The sequence below is a fragment of the Saccoglossus kowalevskii genome, chromosome 1 (assembly GCF_978046115.1).
Source record: "Saccoglossus kowalevskii chromosome 1, keSacKowa6.1, whole genome shotgun sequence".
Lineage (NCBI taxonomy): Eukaryota > Metazoa > Hemichordata > Enteropneusta > Harrimaniidae > Saccoglossus > Saccoglossus kowalevskii.
This window is the reverse complement of record NC_140641.1, coordinates 29,052,583-29,077,446: the sequence shown is the minus strand read 5'-3', so window position 1 is coordinate 29,077,446 and position 24,864 is coordinate 29,052,583. Positions and strand designations below refer to the sequence as shown.

Genomic DNA, 24,864 nt, shown 5'->3' with positions numbered 1-24,864 from the left:
ATACTTCAACATGTACAATAATTGCAAACGACAACAATCTTTGAGAGATATTACCGACATATCAATCATTAATCATAAATGGTCTACAAAAGTAAATATTGTCAGCCAAGGATGGCACTCATACACAATAGTTGTAGCACACATTCCACAGCGTACTGTTACAATACAGGTTAAATACAAATATGCCGTACGACTATTTAGCTATACTTCCCTCAATGAAATATTTTCTGATATTCATTTGGTATTCAGAACAAAATACCCACACTATGTGTGAAAATATTGTTTCTCGCTGAATGACCTGCACCTATCCAATGATTGTTTTCCTTGGATTGCATATATTTTGCGATACTATGATTGTTATCACACGATAATGCAAATAACGTATAACACGTCTGAATATATCGCATGTCTGAATATATCGCATGTCTGAATATATCGCATGTATCGGTATATCACATGTCTGAATATATCGCATGTCTGAATATATCACATGTATGGATATATCACATGACTGAAAACATCACATGTCTAAATACGTTACAAGTTAGAATACGTCTCATATCAGAGTACGTCACATGCCTGAATACGTCACTTGTCTGCACATATCGCGTCTATTTACTGGTTAAACTGTATTAGCCAATGATTGATTTCGTTATATTGTATTCGAAGTCGGAACCCTGCCTATTCAATTTGTGCAGTTCTCATCAAAAGTTCTCTAGGCGTTACACTCGTAATGACAACTGATAATTAGGTATATGGATATTGCTGTTGTATAAGCTGTAATTTGTAATTTGTGTTCACATTAACAATTTAAGTGCATGGATTTACGCGTGAATGCGGAACATTGCCGCAAAATATATGTATGCGTATATTTAATACAATTTAGATGTATATGTGTGTATATTTAATTTAGATATACGAGACTGTGTTGAAATCTGCTCAAAGCGTCGTTCAATATTTCAGTATATTTCGGAAATGGTAGTTATATTTACCCAAACTATTCAGAAATACACCATATGCCCAAATATGTCACATGTCTAAATATATAATATCAAATGTCTAAATCTACGTGCTGTATACGTCACATGTCTATAAATTTATCACATGGCTGAATATATTACATCCTTTATGCGTCACATGTCTAAATACGTCACATGTTTGAATACGTCACATGTCTGAATATATCACATGTCCGAATATATGTGCTGTATACGTTACATGTCTATAAATTTATTACATGGCTGAATATATTACATGCTTTATATGTCACATGTCTGAAATACGTCAAATGTCTAAATACGCCACATGTCTGAATATATTACATGTTTGAATACGTGACACGTCTAAATAAGGAACATATCTGAATATATGATGTCTGAATAGGTCACACGTCTAAATACGTCACATGTCTGAATACATCGCATGTCCAAATAAGTCACACGATGTATACGTGACATGTATAAATATACAATATGTCTAAATACGCCACGTGTCTGAATACATCTCATGTCTGAATACGTCACACGTCTAAATACGTCGTATGTCCAAATACGTCACATGTCTAAATACATCACATGTCTAATTACGTCACACGTCTAAATACGTCAGATGTCTAAATACGTCACACGTCTAAATACGTTAAATGCCTGAACATATCACTATCTAAATACGTCACACGTCTAAATACGTCACATGTCTAAATACGTCACACGTCAAAATAGTCACATTACCTACATCTATCCAATGATTGATTTCCTTGGATTGCATATATTTTGCGATACTATGATTGTTATCACACGATAATGCAAATAACGTATAACACGTCTGAATATATCGCATGTCTGAATATATCGCATGTATCGGTATATCACATGTATCGGTATATCACATGTCTGAATATATCGCATGTCTGAATATATCGCATGTCTGAAAACATCACACGTCGAAATACGTCACATGACTAAATACGTCACACGTCTAAATACGTCACATGTCTGAATACGTCACACGTCTAAATACGTCACATGTCTGAATACGTCACACGTCTAAATACGTTCTATGTCTAAACATATCACTATCTAAATACGCCACATGTCTGAATAAATGACATGTCTGAATACGTGACACGTCTAAATACGTTACATGCCGAAACATATCACTATCTAAATACGCCACATGTCTGAATAAATGACATGTCTGAATACGTCACACGTCTGAATAAGACACATGTCTGAATATATCACATGTCTGACTATACTGCATGTCTGTTTATTGCTTGAGCTGTACCGACCCAATGATTAATTTCGTTGGATTGTGTTTACTTAATATATATAATATTGTGTATACTATCAAATAGCAAAATTCATTAAACTAATACTCGACAATCATATGACATTTATATTACACATTGTAACTAAAAGCTTCTACACAACCCATTATGAACCTTACATAAACACATAAATTGTCAAAGGTAGCTGGAACATATTGGATTCGACATGTTGATAGGAGGCCAATCGCCGAGCAATGTTACCGACAGTGTTAGACTCATCGTAGCCGGCACCACTAAGTATGACTTTCGCCATCCGGCTTTCTAATGCATGTGAGTCTGAACATCGCAGTCGGAACCTTGCTTATTCAAATTGTGCAATTCTCATCAAAATATGTCAAGGTGTTAAAACTCATATTGGCAACTGATAATTAGGTATCTGGATACATCACATGTCTAAACACGATACGTGTCTGGATATATCGCATGTCTGTTCATTGGTTGAACTGTTTCAGCCAATGATTGATTTCGTTATATTGTATTCGAAGTCGGAACCCTGCCTATTCAATTTGTGCAGTTCTCATCAAAAGTTCTCTAGGCGTTACACTCGTAATGACAACTGATAATTAGGTATATGGATATCGCTGTTGTATAAGCTGTAATTTGCAATTTTTGATCACATTAACAATTTAAGTGCATGGATTTACGCGTGAATGCGGAACATTGCCGCAAAATATATGTATGTGTATAATTAATTCAACTTAGATGTATGTCAATGTGTAGAGATCTGCTCAAAGATTCGTTCTGCATTTGTTCATAATTTCTAATTGATATTTTCACTTCGGAAAAGTTTGTTATTTTTAACCAAACTATTCAGACATACATCACATACCTGAATAGTCACATTTGTGAATACATCATATGTCCAAAAACGTCACATGTCATATGCGTATATTTAATACAATTTGAAACTTCGAATTTAGATCTATGCGGCTGTGTTGAGATCCGCTCAAAGCCTAGTTCAGTATTCGGTCATATTTACAAGTGTGCGCCACTTCGGAAAAGGTTGTTATTGTTAACTAAACTATTTTTTTTTCGCATGAAACATACTCAGGTTATTCTTTATTATGGATGAGATGAATCGATTTATGTTCTTATTTCGTTTGTGAATTGAACTAGTTAATAGATATTCTTTTATATGGGAAATGTCTCCGTGTAGTTTTCCATACACATGACATGACAAAACATTATTACATGCAAGTTTTATGGTTTTATAAATGTAGTATAATTGCATCTTTTTTTTCACAGCGATTCTGATTATTGAAAACTACCACCAACTGCGTGAATCAACATCGGAATTGATGAAAGTGTGAAAAGTGAAAGTACAAAAAATCTAAATTTGGATTGATTTCTGTTGTATCATGACGCAGGCCGGTACAAACCTTCCTCGATCCCGTTCGTAATTACTCAACAGCCGTTTTTTATATATGGCAAATAATCATAACATTAGATAAATTATCGCAATTATTAACATTATTTATAAGCTAACATACCCCGCAATGTATCTTCTGTTTAGGTTCCAGTCTGTATTAGGACAGCCTTTTTTTCTCATCAACAGGCGACATGACCCAGGTTTAAGGTGCAGCAATTCGCCGAATGGTTGGCCACCATAATTAGGCTACATCTGTAATAATTCAGGCGTAATGGAACGGAATCGATTCTTAATCCCATTCATCCCCATATTCATGATGATTATTTTAATTTCCGATTTGCTTAACAACCCTTTTCCTCCGGCCGCTCAACAGGCGAACCATTCACTGACGTGTGGCAAAATAAAATAGTATGCGAATGAAAGTGATTCAGTGGAAACGGCAGTCATAGTCATACTTATATAGTTGTATGCGTAGTAGCATTCTTGTCTTTTAGTTGGTCATAATGATTGATTCATGCTGTCTGAAATTGACAAAGAATATTTCGCCTGATATATAATACTCACATAGTATATATCATATTTTTAATATACTAACGCAATCTCGGACATAACAGTTGCAGCATGTTTTCAATGAGAAAACATCGGGTAGCGTACTTCTGGGGCGTTCGATTTGATTAACCTCATTGGTTGAATAGTCATTTGTTTGCTGTAAAAGGTTACGTAAGTCATGTGCGATCAAACACCTATATTACCCCAGTGTAAGGATTGTCGGGCAGATTATTAATAATTATAATACCGTGCGCTACTTATTATTATAACGCCACATTCACTTTGGATTATCGGTATCCATCATCTATGTTATCTGGGCAGTGCCTGAGATCAATGCACTAACATACGAAAAAGATTGTGTATTGTGACTCCAATGCGTCCTCAATTTTGTAAAGATCATGAGAGCGACAGGCCCAACACAATTCACGCTATGGGATCCCTGTAATTTTCATCTGAAAAATAACCTATGAATGAGTTTTCGCTAGCTGTCTGCTAGTTCTACACGTAACTGAAATACTATCGACGCTGTTGATTTATTTGTTTTTGGTCTAGCTAAAACTACATGTAAAAGACACTAGCGTACTGACAATTTGGTTTATTATAATTAAAATAAAGTATCCCACACTGCCCAATTTTGCGTAATAACAGAGCTCGGACTGAGATGCTCGCAGTAGTAATGCGCCAGACTACGTCTGGAAATTTGCTGCACACAACATTGCCATGTTATCACGCATACCATTGCCATGTTACCACGCACACCAGTGTGTTGTTTATTCCTCAAATAACGAACAGTACGCTGCACATATTTTGTTAGTATTTTCTGTGAGTATTTTGTTTCTGTTGATATCTAGCAACCTCCGACATACACATCGCTTCAAAGCTTACGTCACTTCCACAGGTATCGACTTTCAAACATATATGTTTACTCTGTCTACACCGGCTATTATAATTATAAAATTAATTCATTTTTTGAAAAAACAGACATAATGTATATCAGCTTACAATTTGAATCGAGTAAAGTAGAGTGGAATTGTAATTATTTGAGCCATGAACACTGGTATTCCCTGAGAGACTTGATTGCCATTTCAGAATTACACTCAGTCTGATTCTTATATTTCCAAACTAAGTTAAAAAGAAAATATAATTACTACTTTTTCAGATCACATACCCAATGTCGGTAATGCCATATTTTCGGTCACCCGTACACGTCTATTTAGGTATAGCCATTGAATTCTGTATCAATAGAGATCATATTAAGGTTAATCATAAATACATTAAATTTCTATTTACGCACCTAATGTGTGGTTCGTATACTCGCTTTCACATTAACAGGTTTTTATAATTAAAAGTGAAAGAAAAATAGAATTTAATCCCTATTCAGCTCCCCCAATTTCAATGGGCGATGGTACGATATTGTAAGGCAGTACAGACAAGATCTATTAACCAAACCAATTTTATTAATTCCTACTGGAGAACGCAATGTGGTAATTTAAATTACATTATTTACGATCGTAAGTTTTACGAATAACTTAAAACAGAAACCAATGTAAGAGGATAGAGGTGTAAGTGACTACTACTACTGTGTTGGCGAAGAACATTCACAATTAAAAAAAAAATCTTATAATGCGAGCAGACTGAAGAGTAGCATCAAAAATAGATTTGCCGCTTTGTGTTAATGTTCAATACTGTACAATAATGTGATATATTCAGCGCTAGCTACTGGTCGGTGTCTGCAATTGATATGTCTGGAAGCAACTAAAGCGATGGAAAGGTGCCGGACCTTGATTAAAATGGTTGCAGGAATCTGTAGAGAGACCAGAGAATTAGAAATCATCCATCAAGCAATTAAAGACGAACGAATAGACATTCTTTATTCTCTGTATGATGCCCGATAGACGGTACGTAATCCCCAGACTTCACGAACAATCCACTGGGCATGCTGCAGTAAAACGTTATATGAATATGTAAGTGGAATAGACGTACTACAACGTTTTAAATCCAACACGCGAGACACGAAAAACAATAATTTATCATATACGGATATTGTTATAGAAGTTAACTGTAAATAAACACACCAACACGACAGGGAGACAGACATAACACTAAACAGACATACAAATTACATTATGGACAGACACAAAATAGGAAGTACAGAGAGAGAGAGAGAGAGGAAGATGGTCGAACCCGTACTCTGTCACCGTTCTATCTTCGTTACTGGAAACCAATCAGTACATTTGATAGGAAACTCACCAATCCGGAGAACCATTTCCATGAATGAAAGCACATGTCTTGTCACAAAACGTAACAACACATCAGAAGATTCAGAACAATCGGATAGTAGACAAACAAGACAGAAATACAACAGTATCGTCCTCAGAGAACACACAAACTAAACCATTCGCTCGATTTTCTCATCTATACACCAGACATTTCAAAGTAAATCTCAGAACTTTTGCCAAGTGCTCAGTGGAAGTCAGGTGGAGGTTTCTTATATTATTATAAAGTGCAAATGTGGCTGGCTGGCTGAGTGAATGGATTGGTTGGTTTAGTTAGGCAAGGTCTTTAAAGGTAATCTTCACTGTGATTGGTGTGAATTAATAAGCAATGTTTTCCCAGGCAGGTGGAATACTGTGAGTGAAGCAGCTTATTGTTTAGATAAGTGAGTAGCCGTAGTATTAAAAGTAACGTGAAAACCAAGCAAGTGTATAATGGTGACCATCAAATTAATTAACAGTGTATAGTGCAACGTTGCTTGACGAAAGCTGTGAGATATTTGAAATGACTGGTTACAATGTAAACGTCGTTCGGCTGCATGTTCAAGCACCTGCCGTTTGTCACAGGGCCATTCCATGCATTATACTCACTCCCTTAATTCTAAGCTTGTTTGTCGAGCTCTGAGTTAGTTGTTCGTCGCTTTCGTCCGGGACTAGTAGCTCCAAAATGGCTTAAATCAGCCTTACTAGTTGCGTATTTTCTGCCATATTCCAATTGCTTACAGGTAGCGAAACCTCCACAAGCACTAGTACCTCGACCACGCTTTGCTGCTTTCCTGAATGAGTGCAATAATGGGAGACACATATGTGCATATTATGGGAAAACATCGAACAAAGTACGTCAGATATCCAATTTTCTCTGCCAAATCAGCCCAAATCAACAAATAGTTTGAGTAAAGAAATGAACACTGACGTACTTTGGATAGTATGAGGCTTACATATATAAAACTACTCACTCTACCATGCAACTACACTATTTCTATGCTGTGTTCGATTCTCGACGCTTCCTGCCCGGGGTTCCAGACGCACTAGAGAACATTGCTGTTCTTCCTCCACCCATATTGGCTTTCCAGTGTTTCCTGCCAGCATCTAAGTTTCCACATGCAGCGAAGCCTTTGCAGCCTTCACCACGTTTGTCTGCATTCCTACAAATACATTGTGTCATCAGAGATCAAATTACACGCGCGTTGCCAGCGCGGGACGCATGTCGAACCAGCCGACTAGGCATGGTCATACGCGCGTTGCCAGAACACGATGATGTAGCGGCAGACCCAGCATTGGTCGATGTTGTCCGCAAATATACGTTAATGCCACCACAAGGTAAACAAACACGTGGTCGATCGAAACAATTCCGCACAATTCATCGTCGGATATTATAATATAATACATCTTTGTCCATGTATGGCCAATGCGTGACTTCGTCGTTCAGGTCATAAGGCTGCTCCGTCTAATCCATTGGGTTCGGAGCATGGGTAATGTCGCGGCCTTAAAACGCTAAAAGTAAACACGTATTATTTGATGTAAATGAATGGAAAATGAAACTATAAGTGTGGAGCGGAACAACGCACATGCGCCAGGTTTCTTTTCAAATTATAGTTTGCAAAACAGCTACAACAAAACTAAAACCACCTAAGCTAACAATAATTAATTCCCCATAGTGTCATATTAGATTGGAGTAATAATAATTCCTACACCAATATGGTTACGGGGAGTTTATCATTGTTCATAAATAAACGTGCATTCAACAACAACTACAAATGTGTTTTCATATGAAAATAAAGCGCAATTTGCAATATATACAAAAACAGCTTTCGTATTTGTAAACAAGAACACCTGTAATGTAAATTATGTTATAGTAGACAGAGAACCGGTACTACTAAGAAATAGACTGGATTTTTCGTTGCAAAAAATAAATAACGTTAGAAGCCCCTTACACTTCAGCTGATGCTTTTTGTGCTAAGACCTCTTCTCCGAGTTTCACGAGTTCAGTGAGTTCCGCGAGCTGAAGTGACCAGTAATTTGGTGGAACAACTTCTTCTCTGGAATTAAATAATACCAAGTCACGATACAGGAGAGTGTAATTGTTCACACTAAAAACTGTATTGTGTGTTTTATGCATAATAAACGGAGGCTAGATAGGCACTTCGTGTGACAAATAATATAACCACTCAAACAATAAACATGTAACAGGGAAAGTAGTTTTTGGAATGTTGCTATAGTTATGATAATGTTTTATATCTGTCTTTTACCTCCATTTTTAAATGTTCGCCGAGTAATTTTCCATGATTAATCGCTTTTGTATGAAATGGAACATGATATAGAGAGTAATAGGCTTGCTTAGTAATAATGTCAGATAGACACTGCAAACGTGCAGTGTGCAAACAATAGTCACTCGGAATATTTGCATTTGAACCTTGATTCGTGATAAAAAATCCAATAAGAAGACATAATTTAATTGACATGTATTCGATGCGTCCGTAACGTCCAATTTGCATAATTAGAAATGACCATATATGTGTATTTTATAAGCATTGTCTAATTAACATTATGTATTCCCATCAATACAAATGTTTTGATTGGCAGGACAGCCATAATTTATAACAAAAAGGGATTCTCGCTGCACCAACCCCGTCTTACATTCCAATGTAGTCTACTTTGAATATCTGCTTGCCGAATGGCGGATTTTATTGGATAACAAAACACATTTACCGGATTTGAAAAAAAAATGTATTATCCGATTCTGTGTTACGTTTTTTTTGTGATCGATTGGTCGTCAACTTTTATGTGTGAACATTCTTACACGCTGCGTTTATTGGATGCGGCAGTGATAACAAAATCCGGTAAACGTGCGCGTGTAGTAAATGTGTGTGGTGATGGAGACTATTAAAACGTGACGCGGATACGGTAATATACAATGTTGACTACAGTATCGTTTTTAAGTGAGAAAATTGATCTCTGATAGTTTCGGCTGTCGTGTGATATGGTATGCAGTAATTCAATCCCAGAGAATGCATGTACTGAAATCAACTAAAATGAACCGAAAATAGAACACTTACGATTCAGAATCATCATAGGCTATTGTGACGTCAACAAAACACGTGATATAGAGTATCACAAGAAAGGCAGATGAAGCAACTATCAACCTGTCCATGGTGTTGTTTGATTTCCTGAAATGGTGAATGATAAAGAAACGCAACATTACATTATTTGAAATTAACCACTTACATAGTTTCTGTGGAAGAACAGAAAAACGTGACCGTGGCTTAACTACGAGGTATAGGAATCGTATATAATTACTGGGGAATGATATTAGATATGTTGCTTAACTGCTCTATTAACCTAATAATTCTAATTTTACAGCCAAATGTTTATTCATTGCATTTGAAAACACTCCATCAATAAAATGGAATAATGGAATTAAGTACAATATAGAAAATGCTGTGTGTCTATTGAATGACGCTGGCCAATAGCGACTTCGTATGCGACTGCGACATTTCGTGTGCGGGAATTAACAACATTATCGACCACTTACTTAATTCAACAAGCTACGTAATGGAAAAAAAATAATTGTCAGACACGGTGATGTTGGGCAATTCAGGCAATTGTCTTAATATTTCCCGTAAGTAAACGGCCCCTAACATTGACAAATATAAAGTACATCATTTCCTGTTTCAGATAAAATCAATAATATAATACAAATAATATTCTGTTTGGAAACCAGAAGCGTTAAATAGGACGAGGTGAGGCAAAAAAACAAACATACATATCTATGGAATCAGGGTAAGTTTCCATTAAAGAAGCTAAATACGATTTGTTATACAATTTACGATTCGAATACACGAGATGGATAATGTGATTTAATTATTCTATGTGTTATAATGTTTGTCTAATTATAATGTACGAAAATACCGTTCTTTGAATTAGCATCCCCCAACGGGATGGTCTCAGCTAAACTAGAAACTGACATAATGGCCTCGCCATTGAGCTACCAATAAAATGTTTCTGAATCAATGTCAATGACGTAGACAATCCAATGTACGTCGCAACTACATGAATAAGAAATATATTGTATATTTCTATCGAGTTAAAAGTATTTTACATATCATGAGCGCGGTCATTTTTTTTCAATTGCATTTATGTGAATGTTGCAAATATGGCTGCACAATGCAATACTTTTAGTAAAAAACATAAACAAATTAATTAATATTAATTATTATTTCTAATTGTCTATCCCAGTGTCACACATAATCGTTATTTACGGAGAGTTGAGTTACACGCTAATATCTGTACACGATATCTACATAAAATCTACATCACCATAAACGTACGTAACATGTAATTATTGCAGCCTGTATAAGTTAGAAGTTATTTCAAACTTCGACACGTCATATATTTCACAAAGGTCGCTTCAGTTTTAATTATGCTAACAGAGTATAGAGTTACATTTATCTATGTCGTGGAAATTCCATCTATTCTTATTACAACTATTACTACAAGACTAAGAATAAAGACGTCGAATCTCAAACATATCTTTATAAATCGCATATTTGGTTATTAGACCCCACGATCTATTAAGGCCACGCAACTGTCATAAAGTGTGTACTCAGTCAACTGAGATACATGTTTTATTCTTATCGGACATTCTTGACATATTTGATAACTATTTCCGGATTACGTATCGGATTACGATACCAATCTGTGACGTCTTTCGTCATCACATGACACGTAATGATGGCGGGCTTAAAATCTTTATGAATAGATCCGTAGCGACAAGCATTGTCTTAAGAATGTCATCCTTTGGGAGCTTTGCTGCTTAGAAGAGAGGCATTAAAGGCGCAGAGCGCTACTTGATAAGACTACAGAAGATACGGGGAGTGTGATATGCCACTTAATTATTGAAATTGCAATTTAAATGTAAAACAGTTTTATCCACATAGGTAGTTGGCTTGATGGGGGCAAATTGTTATTCTTAATGCGTGGATGGGTGCAGACTTGAAGGAGAGCAGAACACACCAAAGTATTCACGACCAAACTTTCATTACAACTCAAGTTTTGCTCCATCTAATCTTATTAATCTGTTTTCGTTGACACGACTATACGTGTATTTGTATGTCTAATCTACCGTACTTTAAATCAAAGTATTTAATATCTGCTATCATTCACATATCTTGTTCACAATTATTAATTATTTATAAGTATCGATAATACAAAATTGCACGAGTAAGGTACATCTATCTAAATTTACTCCGTGGTTTTATCAAGTAGTATGTTACACCTCGAGATTTGCCGTGAGACATCCTCGAAGGTGCTGATCCATTTCCACAGTAGACACAATTCGTAGCAGTAGACAGAATTTCATTACAAGACATAATACGTATTCGGGATCATTTGTTGCATTTCACGCACACCTACTAACCGCAAACAACGTAGGCGATGAAATGAAACATGATGAAAAAATGGAAGTATATTGTCTGTCGGGAAAAACCAACAATCACATTTCCTGCTTAATTTGGCTCTATAAATAACCGCTGTTCATCCGATAATTGCGGCTTCAGAGGGATCTACGAAGTGCATTACTCATTTAGACAAGGATCCGACTCACTTGGAATAATGGCTTTACTCAGTCATGCATGTATACTAACAGGTAGTCGAGCTGAAACGCAAACTATTTTGTAACATGGTTGTAGGGGACCCATCCAAATTGTTTGAGTGTTTGATTTAACATTCACTCTATAAAACACGTGGTCGCAATTAGAGGTCAATATTGATTATGTTATTTCACAAACACAATCAAAACTAACCTAGGTAACAAGGCACCGGTTCATGTTTTCCATATGACCAAATCATCATGAATATACAAATGAATTTGTTTTTCGTGTCATGCCATATGCAAAAGATTTTACATTTAATCTATCCATTGTGAACTAAAGAGGAGTTGAGACGAATTGAGGTACATGGAGAAGGTATTTCGTCATATCACAAAATTTTACTCGGTCACATGGAATGATAAAATCAAACCCAATTTTCCAAAAAAAAAATAGTTTGGAGCGATAATATGTCCTTATTGTTTTAATGTGAGGTCTTTTTCATAATTTTTTGTGCATATGCTCAGTAACATACTCAGTAGTTCAACATTTTAATTCGTCTCCAACTCCCCTAAAAGGCGTACTATATTGGTTACTACTTTTTTTTAAATTCGCGACTGTATATCTTCAAGTTTGTTAATTAAGACAATCGACGTGAAAAATGCGTACACACGTACAGTACATACGTTTCAGTTAAATCGAATTCGCAATTCCCCCGAATATAATATTGTATAAACAGTAAAATTGTCTGGCATTCTTTTTCCCATTGATCGAGGAACTGCAATTACTAATGGGTTCGCAGGTCATCCAAATTGTGTTGAAATTATGTGTGTGCCGGAATAATAGAATGTGCCAACTATTTTTGGTTCATAGTGATGTTTTGATGTCACTAAATTATTCCGCTTCCTCTAACGGGGGACAAACCTGTGTGCTGCCTTCTGCGCAGTACGTCTCTTTGTTTTGTTTTTTTGTCATCGAAAGTGAATTCACTGTGAAAGTGATTTACCTATCGAATATCCTCATCACGATTACTTCAAGGTACACAATAATTGACTTTTCAAGTGCCGTTACTTACAGAGTTGATTTTCCGAAGCGTTGATGCCATTAAAAGAAGACGATTCTGCCCAAGGTTAGTGGGAGTTTGTTTTCATTCTATTAACCGAAGTAAATTCAATCGATTCCACCCTAATGGATTAAAAACATACTTTAAAGGTTCCCAAATTATGATTTTAAGTTGATCAACCGCAAGTGTTTCCTGATATTGTTTTAACTACCCGGAATACCGATCTACGAACGACGTTATAGGTATCTTTCACACGAATACCGTTCCACTTGCTGAACAATACATTGTAATCAAATTTAAGTGCTGGTAAAGTACAATTAATGATATTTTGAGTGAACCTCACATTACGAATGTCATGTGGTAAATCGTATACATTAAATACGAAGCGCTAATAAAAAAAACATTCAAAGATAGTTATTTTTAATCAACGCGTATGACAGCGCACAAAGTATGGAATCAGGTTTCGGTATAACATCGGCTTATCATGTGAGTAAAACAATGTTCTTATACTCACTTTGTGTATTTAGGTTGAAAACATAAAATACATGATTATTGAGGGGTCGGAGAGCATATTGGTTATTTACAGGTAATTATAACCAAGGTGCACAGATGGCAATAGCTATTACCTAAACGCAGAAAAAAACGTACTTCCCAGAACAAAAAAAAACAAAACATAAACGATACATTTTAACATCGTATAAATCATGTTAACAAATCAATAATCTAAAACGGAGCAAACTAATATCACTGTTATGCTCATAACAAATAATTCTTAAATCTCAATGTACTTTTCCAAGTAATTGAAATCTCATGTATACGAATGGATCGAAATTACACACACCCATTGAACTCAAAGTACGTTCATTGCAATATATATTCCACATACCTTAATTTCCAAAATAAATCTCGCTCCCCGTTCTCCTGTAAACTCCTGTAACAATTGTAAAAGATGTGACTAGAGGAGTTTCAATTTATACTCTGATTATAAGCCACCGCCTACACATTCACCGATCATTCGAGTGTTTCCGCGTTGGAGGCGGATACAATCATGACGTTGTTTAAAAACCAATTCGCCGAATGTGCATAACATCAAATGTATTTGAATATATTTTGCATTCGTTTTCACGTAAGGTGGCGCGTGTGACGATTTCCGTTCGCTGCACGTCATCTCAAGAGACGCAATCATTGGTCCAGAGGAATGGCATTCATTTTTCACACGTAATCCCAAGGAGGCCGAATAATAGTGTTACAGCCGACAATGCAAGCACAATTGAAGAGTCACGTCGAGCCTAACACTCTTTTTTATCCATGCCCTGGGACTTACATTTTCATTCATATTCTATTAAATTTGCTCGTTTTTCTCGTTATATGATTTAGTTTTCAATGAGATAGGATTTCCCAAAAGACGAGTAACCATAAACAAAGTCCAAGCAATTAGGCATCGTGTCAAATGCATTCAATTTTTCAATACAATTAATGGACACTGCTCCACTCACGCAGGGTGAGTTTTGATTTCAACCTTTGGTCAAAGAACACCAGGATTTGAAGTTTAAGACATGAACTACGACACAAAGGTGTAGATAAGACCGCGCGATAACATGTACTTGATTTTGTGAGTTTTGTGGACGTTTAGCGGTGTTACTACTTTAACGAATCAAAGTATTAAACATTGAAGAGATATTTTCATATCTTGAAAACTTACAGATAGTGCTTTTGAAATACACCACAGATAATTAATATTTAACTTTTCTATATATTTTTTTTAAAATAAAAGCTTGATTTATAGTATTTCCCATATGAATAAATCGTGTTGACAATCCACGTTGCGAGATGCAAAAGATTTCTAAATCTGTTAATAGAAGTTTATTGACCTTTAGTTGATGTACGTCACAGTGTCAGCTATCTCTTGATGATCTGAGATTAGACAAAATTAATAATTATAATTCACTGTTGAATAGTTCCTGAATATGTTGCAATCTACACAGAAGAAATCGGTAAGAGAAATTTACCAAATCGAAAATGTAATCAAAATTGGAGTTACACCACTTTTCTCTTGCATAATTTTGTTCGTCTTTCATTAAATTTTTTGTATAAGATTTCGTCCGAGATAAAAATCCATTCTTAATGTACATACTTCATGAAGATCAATTATTTGTCTTGCACTTATAATTTATAATTCACAGTTTATATTTTTGTTGAAGAAACATGTAAAGTACCCTTTTCTTTTTTAGTATTGCGCGAGTCATCAGACGTGGATTACGTACACATATTATATATATTCTATAAATAACTCTCGTGACTTCAGAAACATCGAAAAAGCAATATAAATCGCGTTGTCGATAGAAGACAATAGTTTTGCCATCGATTTTGAACCCAATGGAGTGAAACTACTAAACTATGAATGGCGTCTCGAACTGAACTAGTTTGATGATTTTGTTTGCACAAATTTAATAAATCGACATAACAAATCTACTCTTTATATTTATTTTTTCATATTATATTTGCATGTCAAATTGTTGCCAGTGAAATGAAATATGTATTTATCAGTAATTCATATTGCAATAACTCAATAAATTGGGTTATGACAATAAATATGCTTACTTTGAATATATGTGTATGTTTTGCGACAATGTTCACATATCCAATACTAGTCCTGATACTTTTTGAAAAGGGAAGTCAACACAGTTCATTCAATTCGTGACGGTCGGTCGTGATTGTGTAAATAGTAAATCGTGACTCATTGACAATTAATATCCGATATGAACGGACATACGCTGAATTAACCAAACTGAACTGAAACATGTCAGCAATGTCAACAGCTCCCGTTATTCAAGTAGCATGTGGCAGAATCAATGTCACTGTCGAGTTAACTAGGTGTTAACAATTTTTACAACATTTTAGTAGCTCACTGACCGAACTAAATATGGAACGTGTGCCCACGAATTGGGTCATGCAGATTGAGTGAAATTAAATCATGTTTAGGGCATATTTCGTGAACTCTCTTTATCAACATTGCTGTTTGTCGAAATTGGTATTTCCACCATTTTCATTTCATTTTATTTCAATTCACTTACACTTATAGAAGTGCGGTGAATGCTTGCTGAGAACGCAAAAATTGTAATAATGGAATTGCGCTACCGGTTTATTGTTGTCGATAACATACATTGAATAGACAGTAAGATAATACTTGTAGAAGGTACATATAATTTGGATACGTGGATTGGTGAGTTTATAACGACAAAAACGCCATGCATACAGCACATAAGTAATTACATTGTTTGCAGTCCAGATCTGACGTGTAATCTTTACAAATGAATATCATTTCATACGCATTTAATAAATTTTAAAAACTGAATTAAGGTCATTATTTCAATAGGTTGAGTATTGGGATAATTGATGTAAATAATTATCCCAACTGTTATGTTAATAATGATGTAGCTATGAGATGTATAATGTTACTGTTTTAGTAATCGATACATACCCGAGATGAAATGCCATAAACAATGTATTCTGTCACACAATGGAGAATAAGAAAACAACAATCATAATATTAATAACAACATCGCAATTTGAAGTCGTGAATAAAAGTATGTAGTTGAATATGTAGAAACATTGTATAATGTCTAGCCACACCACTGACTGGTTCAGTGAAACGATTACATAAAAAGAATCTCGTCTAGTCGAGTACAGATGGATTTGTTCGTGGGACTACTCTGCGATTAACTAAACTTTTGATTCTATTCGCATCACGACTGACGGATATATCGTAAAATGATGCAGAAATACTCTGTACGTTGTGTGAATATTTGAAAGATATATTCAACAACTTTAGTGTTTTTTGAAATAGGGACTGCGTTTAATGATTTATAATCAATCGCTCAAAGCTGTCTGCCCATGGTGTCAAATTAACCCTTCCGCAGAGGCCGTGCAAATATAGGTCCATAAACTCAGGTATTGCACACGGTGGAAATCAACCAGACATTTACCTAATATCCGCGGTCATGTCATGAGCATTGCTGCAGATTTCTAGAAGGGTAAGTCACCAAATGATTTACAACGTTACCCCTGCGACACATATAATCTGCTGGGGCGTCTATCGTATTAACGCCTTACTCACAATTGTGTTACCTCACTGCGCGACGTGATTGATTGAATTTATAACCTTTGGCACCGCCGTATTCATTTCAATAATACTACACTCCACACCCCTTCAAAATAGTATTATTACAGTGCGTTGATGCAGAGTACCATGGCAACAGTGAGCTTCCGCAATCACCACCGATCTTATGAACTTTGGGGATTAGGAATACAAAAAATTGATATAATTAAATGTCTGTCAATAATTAAAAATAGTTCGGCTGGTTTAACGTTCAATATACGTGTTTTTGCTTTTGAATCGATACAATCTTGACATAGTTACAAAGACGCTGTATTAGTGAAAAGAAAACACATTGAAATCACTTTCAAAAGCAGTTATTGAGCATATGCAAAAACAAATCTCCGCTTTGAAAAAAATGATCAACACGCATTTTAGCGTCATCCGAAGTCCAAAGAGGAAATTACATTAAAATAATTAATCTTGAATGAAGTGATTTCTTTACGTGTATAATGCAAATTGGCCGCGCTGTTAGTTTATGTGAACTGCAGTTCAGCGGAACAATGCATCTAACGTCATAGCAACAGTTAAAAGGATGCAGGCGAAATGATGTCATACCTTTTATTCAAGGGAATCGGAAGTGAAATAAACTAACAGCATATCGGAATATTCATTCAACATTCTAGTGTATATTTCTAAGGAATTTTAAACAGCAGTTCATTTGGATCACACCACTATTTATAGAACCAACATTTTTTATTACCTATATCCTTATTTGGATTGTCAGTCTTTAAGTCATCTGTAACTATACACTTTGCAAATGCATTTTTTATGTTAACGGACACAAACACGCAATTTAAGACTCCCTTATTATTGATATAAAACGACATACTTAAAAAATGACGTCAGTAATACAGTGGTTGACACCGTGCGGAATACGGTATAACTATATTCAAGACATTGCGATGTTCGTAAATTCTTAGTGAATCAAAGGACGATACACCGAAAGAGCATTTGATTCGAAATTTCTCTTGAAAGAAAGATAGTTAAAATTTAAATGGAATGACATTTGTAAAACTAAAACCGACATTTTAGTAAACCCTTAGTTATAAACGTGTGCATGAAATAATCTGACTAATTAACAAAATTGTATTGATGAAAAAAAAATCAATAGATCTCTAATGGTAGGTTTTTTATTTTACAAAACATGAATGAAACATTCTAAATTTAAAAGTAATTGTATACACGTAAAAAAAAACTACAAACGAAAGTAGAGTCAATAGGTTAGAGTTGATTTAGCATTCACAAAGCTATCTGGCTATCCAATTATACAGGCTTGTCACTCGATAGTTGCAGCGAACTAGAACTAACACGTCTTGGACATTGTCGAATCCCAACATAGTTTGCGGGGAAACAGAAAATGCACCACTATGAGATGTTTTTCGAATGAAAGCAGTTTCACGCCTATATTCCTAACCAATAAGCTACATCTTGCTTTAGTGTGATAAAGTTGTTCTCTTTTGATTTTACTTGTTATTATAAATAAATACATTATTCATTTTTGCCACTCGTTAGGAGAAATGTAGGCCTTACTCATTTGCCCTATACGCCATCTGGGAGCCATAGGTTTGATTGTTTTTTCATGCCAGTTACTTTGGGAATTATGCATATGTTACTTACAGCGTTGTCAATTTTATTGTGTAGTCCCAAATGTATTTTTTGGTCTACATAGGGCAACATGAATAAAAAAAATGCTACAGTTTGTCATATCGACTTATGAACGCGAATGTAGATAATATACTCCGCGTTTTCTGATTCAATAAAATAAATGACGCCCATAGCTGCGTATAGACGGGGCAACAAGTTAAATATGATGTACAAGATATTGACATCATGTTAACATGTTTGAATACGTAAACGCCTTAGCCATGCTCAAAAGAAGATGCATATCAGAAGTAGCTGATTTGCGTCTAAGCGTGTTATCACGAAAACAAGATCTACCTGAAAACTCCGTAGGTTACTTGACTGATTGACTGATTTAGAAGTATGAATTACTGTAACCGATCAACATTCCTTAACGCTGATATTAATTACACTGCTTTCGTTCATAACAATTCAACCATTAAAACGTGATAGATATTCTAGTTAGATATTCATTGTGCAAATATATACTTATATCTCATCTGAAGGTTAAGGTAAAATGAAAATGACAGTTGAAATTACGTGTCAGTTAAGTGTCCTTCGTCATGGTGCTACTTCATTGTTTGGCTAAGTTAATAACATTTGGGTGCAAGTTTCTCGAAAATACATGGTCTCCCAAAAAGCTGTACCAACCATTTACTTGTAACACATTCAACTAGGTCGCTTGAATGAATACCAATACACATTTAATCATAAACTCCCATTCATTGTCCTTTATTTGAGCCTACATGAATATATTAATTTAGTTACATTTACATTATTTAATTAATTAAGTCCAATGATATATACTTTAATAATTTGCTCTGCGCATTACAATAATGACATTGAGTTTACAAGTAAATGTGCATAATTAGGACAGCAATTGGTAATACACTGGTTATAATGCATGATGACAAAACACTTCTATCAGTCAGTACACTAATAAGGCTCGATTGAATCAACTACCGCAACGTATATCACACAATCAGCTTTTCGACAAAAGTATACATTCCGTGTCGTGACATAATGACATGTTGTGAATGCAAGACGAGTAGGAATCCGTTTCGATCTATGAGCAGGAGACATGTGCAAATGGAAAGATAGTTATCTAGTTTCACATGATAAGACATTGTGTATCGCCAAGACATCAATGGAGGATGAAAGAGGGAGGGTGATGCTTTGCTCACATCATGCATGACGTGTACGCAGCTACTATACCTATACTATGCTATTTTGTAAAGACTTGATCCTTAATTAATCATGTTCCAGCATGAGTGTATATACTGTGCGCAACCTACTAATTTCCCCCCTCCCGTCATTTCCTGAAATAGAGCACTTAGAAATACGCTGTAGGTAGTCATGTGATTGTAACATGTAGGTGGAATAACATCTGATCTAACATTACTGCAAGTCTCACTTGCACATGGTGAAGGTAATTATACTCATTTTCACAGAGTATTATTGTTACTTAGTGAATTTGTAAGAGTATAAACTGGTTCACAGGAGAATAAAAATTAGAGTAATAACGATAATCTACAAAGAAAGTACTGTAGCATTGCTTTTGGTATAATATCCTGAGTAACTGTGGTGAAAGTATTAATACGAACCTGATAGCCAGTGAAAAGACATCTCAATTGATTCGTGAAATAGAAAGCCATACAATACATGTAGCCTAATGGCAGAAACGTGTATCATTAACGATATGGTAATCCGCGATAAGTTAGGTAATAACATAGGGTGTGCAAACACATTAAGGAGGGTATTTTCTCTGTTTCTCTGTTTATAAACCACAACGCAGAATGTTCAGTAAAGAGGCTAACCGTCGAGTCATACCCAGTAGGCATATTGTTTATGGACATTTTATGACGTGCTCTAATGGACCTCTGGTCTTTGATTGCACGGAAACAATTTACAAGTCCTAGATAGTGTTAATGGCTGTCACAATTATATTACCTACATTATACCTTTTTTTTCAGCATGATACGATTTTAATACATTGATACTATAACTGGTACGTAGTGAATGACGATTAGAACTATAAAATGCACATACATACTGTTTATATTTAAATGACTTTAGCGAAATGACGAAACAGTGTAGATGTCACGCTATGCCCGGGCATAGGAGAAACAGCACAACTCTTCCTATACTTAGTAGATTTTTTTTAAAAAACACGTTGTGTGTCACCCGTGTTCTCTATTGTGCAAATTCTTCTAAATACACCAGTATTTTAAACTGTGTTATCGCCACAGCCCTATATTTATTGGCTTCGGCAGAAATGTGATGGTTAAGAATAGAGTTAGAGAGTTGTTTAATTTATTTTACATATAGATTAAGTTTGATTCACTGATTCAATATATATATAATTCGACTAACATTTTCCTGATGCATCTCCCTGCGCATGTGATCAGTTTCCATAGGTCATTTGAACTTTACAATTTGAAAATGAGCTCTAGGCCATTACTGAACTTGAAATGTGCTCGGTGGCGATCAAAGGCAAAACTATTACTCGTCACGTTGTGTTACTACCTAAACTTATCGAGAATAATATACAAAGTCATACCTGCTATGGAGTTTAAATTGTATCACAGTTCGTAGTAAATTAGATGGCATGCGTGGGATGGAAGAATAGAGTAACTCGAATTCATATCAAGAGCCTACACAGTGAATTGTAACTATAATACACAAGTAAGACAAACAGCAGTAGAGAGCCATAGTAAAACCGCATATAAAACTGAGTAAACATGTGAAAACGCGGTGTCCTTTACACCCCTCGTATCATGCTTCTCATGATAGTATTCAAAAAATACATCAGGAGATAACAGCTCGCACTTCAGCGCGGAATTATTAAACACACCCGCGATCGAATATTTAGATTACATTCGCGTTTCGCAATCAGAATATCATGCAATATAGTTCCACTATCATCAATAAATACGCGCAGTTATTACGCGCTGTGTGCGACTGTTATTATCTTCTCAAACTTGTGGATTAAAGAAATCGTACACAAAATAAAAAAATTAAAATTGGAATAATCAATGTTTAACTCGATGTAGACATATTATATTATGCAATGAGTCTATTTGCCCACGGCTGTGACCTCGTGTGAATTGTATACGTTTTTCCATTAAACCCAAGCATGTTTCGATTACTGTACCTTGCAAGCTATTCTGTGAAAAATAATTAAGAATTCAGTAACCACGAAAAACAACACTTTGTGATTTATAAATAAATAAATTAATGAATGCATGTATTAGTATTTTGTTAATTATTAGTGGCGGTCGGCTTGGAAACAGCTAAGCAAAACATCTATCATCCGGGAAGCTGTATTCAACCATACATTTAATAATTTAACAACTGGATATTATCTCTAATGTAATTTAATTTATTAATAATAATTTAAAATATATCTATATTTCACTTGAAAAAAATATGTTGATGGGTGTCATTTAGAATTATTGTAGCAAATTCATTTTACTGTTCGAAATCGTCCACATGATGAAAATAACTTGTGAAGCAGTTTCGTGACAAGAGACAGTTGTAAGACAATTTAATACTAGCCAAGAACAATCGGTAAATATAGTGCATTGTACATACGTAAAGCTGAGAACGTTTAAACAAATGGTGGAGTAGGGATTATTATTCAGATTCAGAAATCTGTAAAGGAATCACGCCGGTGATAAGACAAATACACGTTTGCCTGATAAGATATGCTTTTAGAATACATGCTGTAATATAAAACATCTAAATAGAAACAACTATGTTCATTGCAATCAAAGACTTCTGAATTGTTGATAAAACTTGAAAATACCACACGTCTCAAACGTTAATTTTACACTTACCTGTATCGGCGGCAGATTTACTATCTTGTCACGTCTCTTCTTGCGTCGCCACTTCTTAGTACTATCACTCCGTGACCAGTTATATAGCATTGTATCCGATGCAAATGAATCACGTGTTCTTGACGGCGTGGCAGAGCGTAAAATTAAAGGAATCCCTTGCCGATACACGGAACCTCGATTTCACATTCGCGAAAAAATCATTAATCTATAGAAATGATAACTGTGATTGTATATAACGAGAGAGCCCTGTCTGATATCCATGATAAGGGGAAACGTGAGGTACATTGTCCAGGCGAATGTATAATAAACGTAAGTGCCAAACATGAACAGTCGCAGCTGCTATACCTAGCTCGTATTTTACTGGTAATACAACTTATAGTATTTATGGTGACCATAATAATAATATCGTTTTGATTTATTAAAATGTGCACACACAAAAAATCTGATTTATTGTAGTGAGTAGTAATATAGTGAAATATGAGGTAATATTGCTCCCCCATAATAATCAGTTAAACAAATAAAAGAGTAACAATATGGAGACACTGGAGACACGTCCAGAATAGAGATATTTCAGCACGAACAATGCAAAGATTGAAATACATTGGATAAATTAATGTGTATCGATTATTCGAATTATTATGACTATCCACAATATCTTCAGTTTGGCCAAAGTATATACTTTCATATCATTGGTTGTATTAATGAATTAATTCTTTGACTTAGTACTTAAATTCATGTTGTAGATTTTTTTCGAAAGTCACTGTTTAAATATGCTCACTAATACTTTTCAATATTGTATGATAGAACAATATTTCAGCAGGGCAAAACGTTATACTTATTTGCGGGTTTTACACTCATCCTTCATTAAATTGTGAAAGAAGTCGTAGATGAAGGAGATTTGCATTTCAATTACATCTGTATATGTATTGTAGACACGTGAAAACCTAGAAAGACTTGATTACAACCAGTCAACTCTTACATTGCATAATGCATTAAGCAATTACTTTGCTTTACAGCTAGTTTATTAGTTTCGGAAAGTTTGTGCATTCTATAACTACCTGCAACTGTCTCGGCGACTTAGTGTGTATACCCATTGACTTCACGGCACGGTTGACGCTCGTTGACAAGTAAAGTTTGAACTGAAATATCCATTTTAATTATTTCTTGTGAAAGCCACGGAACGCGACATTAAATGTCAACTGAAAAAGAATTGTACATAAAGGATTCAAATTGTATTTACGTAATCTCATGAATACGTATAAACAAAACCGTATTAATCCCTACGCATGATATAACGTTTGAATATATTTAACAAAATAAATCTATGACTGGCGATAACAAGGAACAACAAAGACGTATTGTACAGGTCATTCGTTCACTGTTACTATTATATTTTTCGGTAATGATGTAATCATAAGAATATTCAAACCGTCTCTCTACTATAAATAGTAAGCAGAACTACTAATCAACAGTTAAAGCACATTGAAATTTGAAAAGAATGTATTGCCCTATAAAGTAAATAATTAGTTGACAATTTTGTTTGATGTGTGTGTAAATGCACTACTTATAATTCCCTCAAACATATCTGATTTTTTTTGAAGTAATACACAATTGTCCCAATTAGGCAATAATTAATGGAAATTTAATGAGACTGGTTGCGAGTTAATAATTCCATTTGAACAAGAGTATTTTATACAGTTTATAGATTTCCTATTCATTATAAATTGTTAACATAGATAACAAATTGATTCGCTAAACAGCATAACCAAATTCCAACATATACAATACATAATGCAATTTTAGGCAATACGACCGCTGTATACTAATGTTAATTTTAGTCGATATGGTTTGTTGCAACTGTACTGACATGAAAACGCCGTTATGAAAAAGTTGTTCTACCAAATGTTACCATGTATGAGCGTGTGGGGAATACATATCAGATTTGCTTTATACCTTATACATAAACTAATATGATTCCGTACGCATAATGTAAACTAAAGCTTCATTTCAATGTGTGCTGAATAAAATAATTGATTAAAATGTCATCTTTTTCAAGAACCATAATCTTGGCCAAAATG

The 24,864-nt window shown here is 35.0% G+C and overlaps 1 protein-coding gene across 5 annotated transcripts; it reads right to left on the bottom strand.

Annotated features, from left to right (window-relative positions):
* Positions 1–5,684: 5,684 nt before the first annotated feature.
* On the bottom strand, positions 5,685–22,868 carry LOC100372673 (uncharacterized). Of its 5 annotated transcripts, none has more exons than XM_078010230.2 (5): positions 22,787–22,868; positions 9,577–9,687; positions 8,455–8,559; positions 7,477–7,665; positions 5,685–6,051 (listed from the first exon to the last, which is right to left on the bottom strand). In XM_078010230.2, the coding sequence occupies exons 2-4, from the start codon at positions 9,669–9,671 to the stop codon at positions 7,500–7,502; spliced, it is 366 nt and encodes a 121-aa protein (XP_077866356.2). In that variant the 5' UTR covers positions 9,672–9,687; positions 22,787–22,868; the 3' UTR covers positions 5,685–6,051; positions 7,477–7,499. The 5 variants fall into 5 exon arrangements, with proteins under 5 accessions (XP_077866356.2, XP_077866355.2, XP_002735913.3 ...); XM_078010229.2 differs by lacking the exon at positions 7,477–7,665 and adding an exon at positions 7,112–7,296; XM_002735867.4 differs by lacking the exon at positions 22,787–22,868 and adding an exon at positions 14,055–14,268.
* Between the last annotated feature and the right edge of the window lie 1,996 nt (positions 22,869–24,864).

Excerpts from the sequence above, each read along its gene's own strand:
- LOC100372673 (XM_078010229.2), bottom strand. The coding sequence starts at position 9,671 with ATGGACAGGTTGATAGTTGCTTCATCTGCCTTTCTTGTGATACTCTAT. Across the intron at positions 8,560-9,576 it reads GCCTATGATGATTCTGAATC|AGAAGAAGTTGTTCCACCAA; the intron begins GTAAGTGTTCTA and ends ATTTAATTCCAG. Across the intron at positions 7,297-8,454 it reads CAAAAAGCATCAGCTGAAGT|GAAAGCAGCAAAGCGTGGTC; the intron begins GTAAGGGGCTTC and ends GCACTCATTCAG.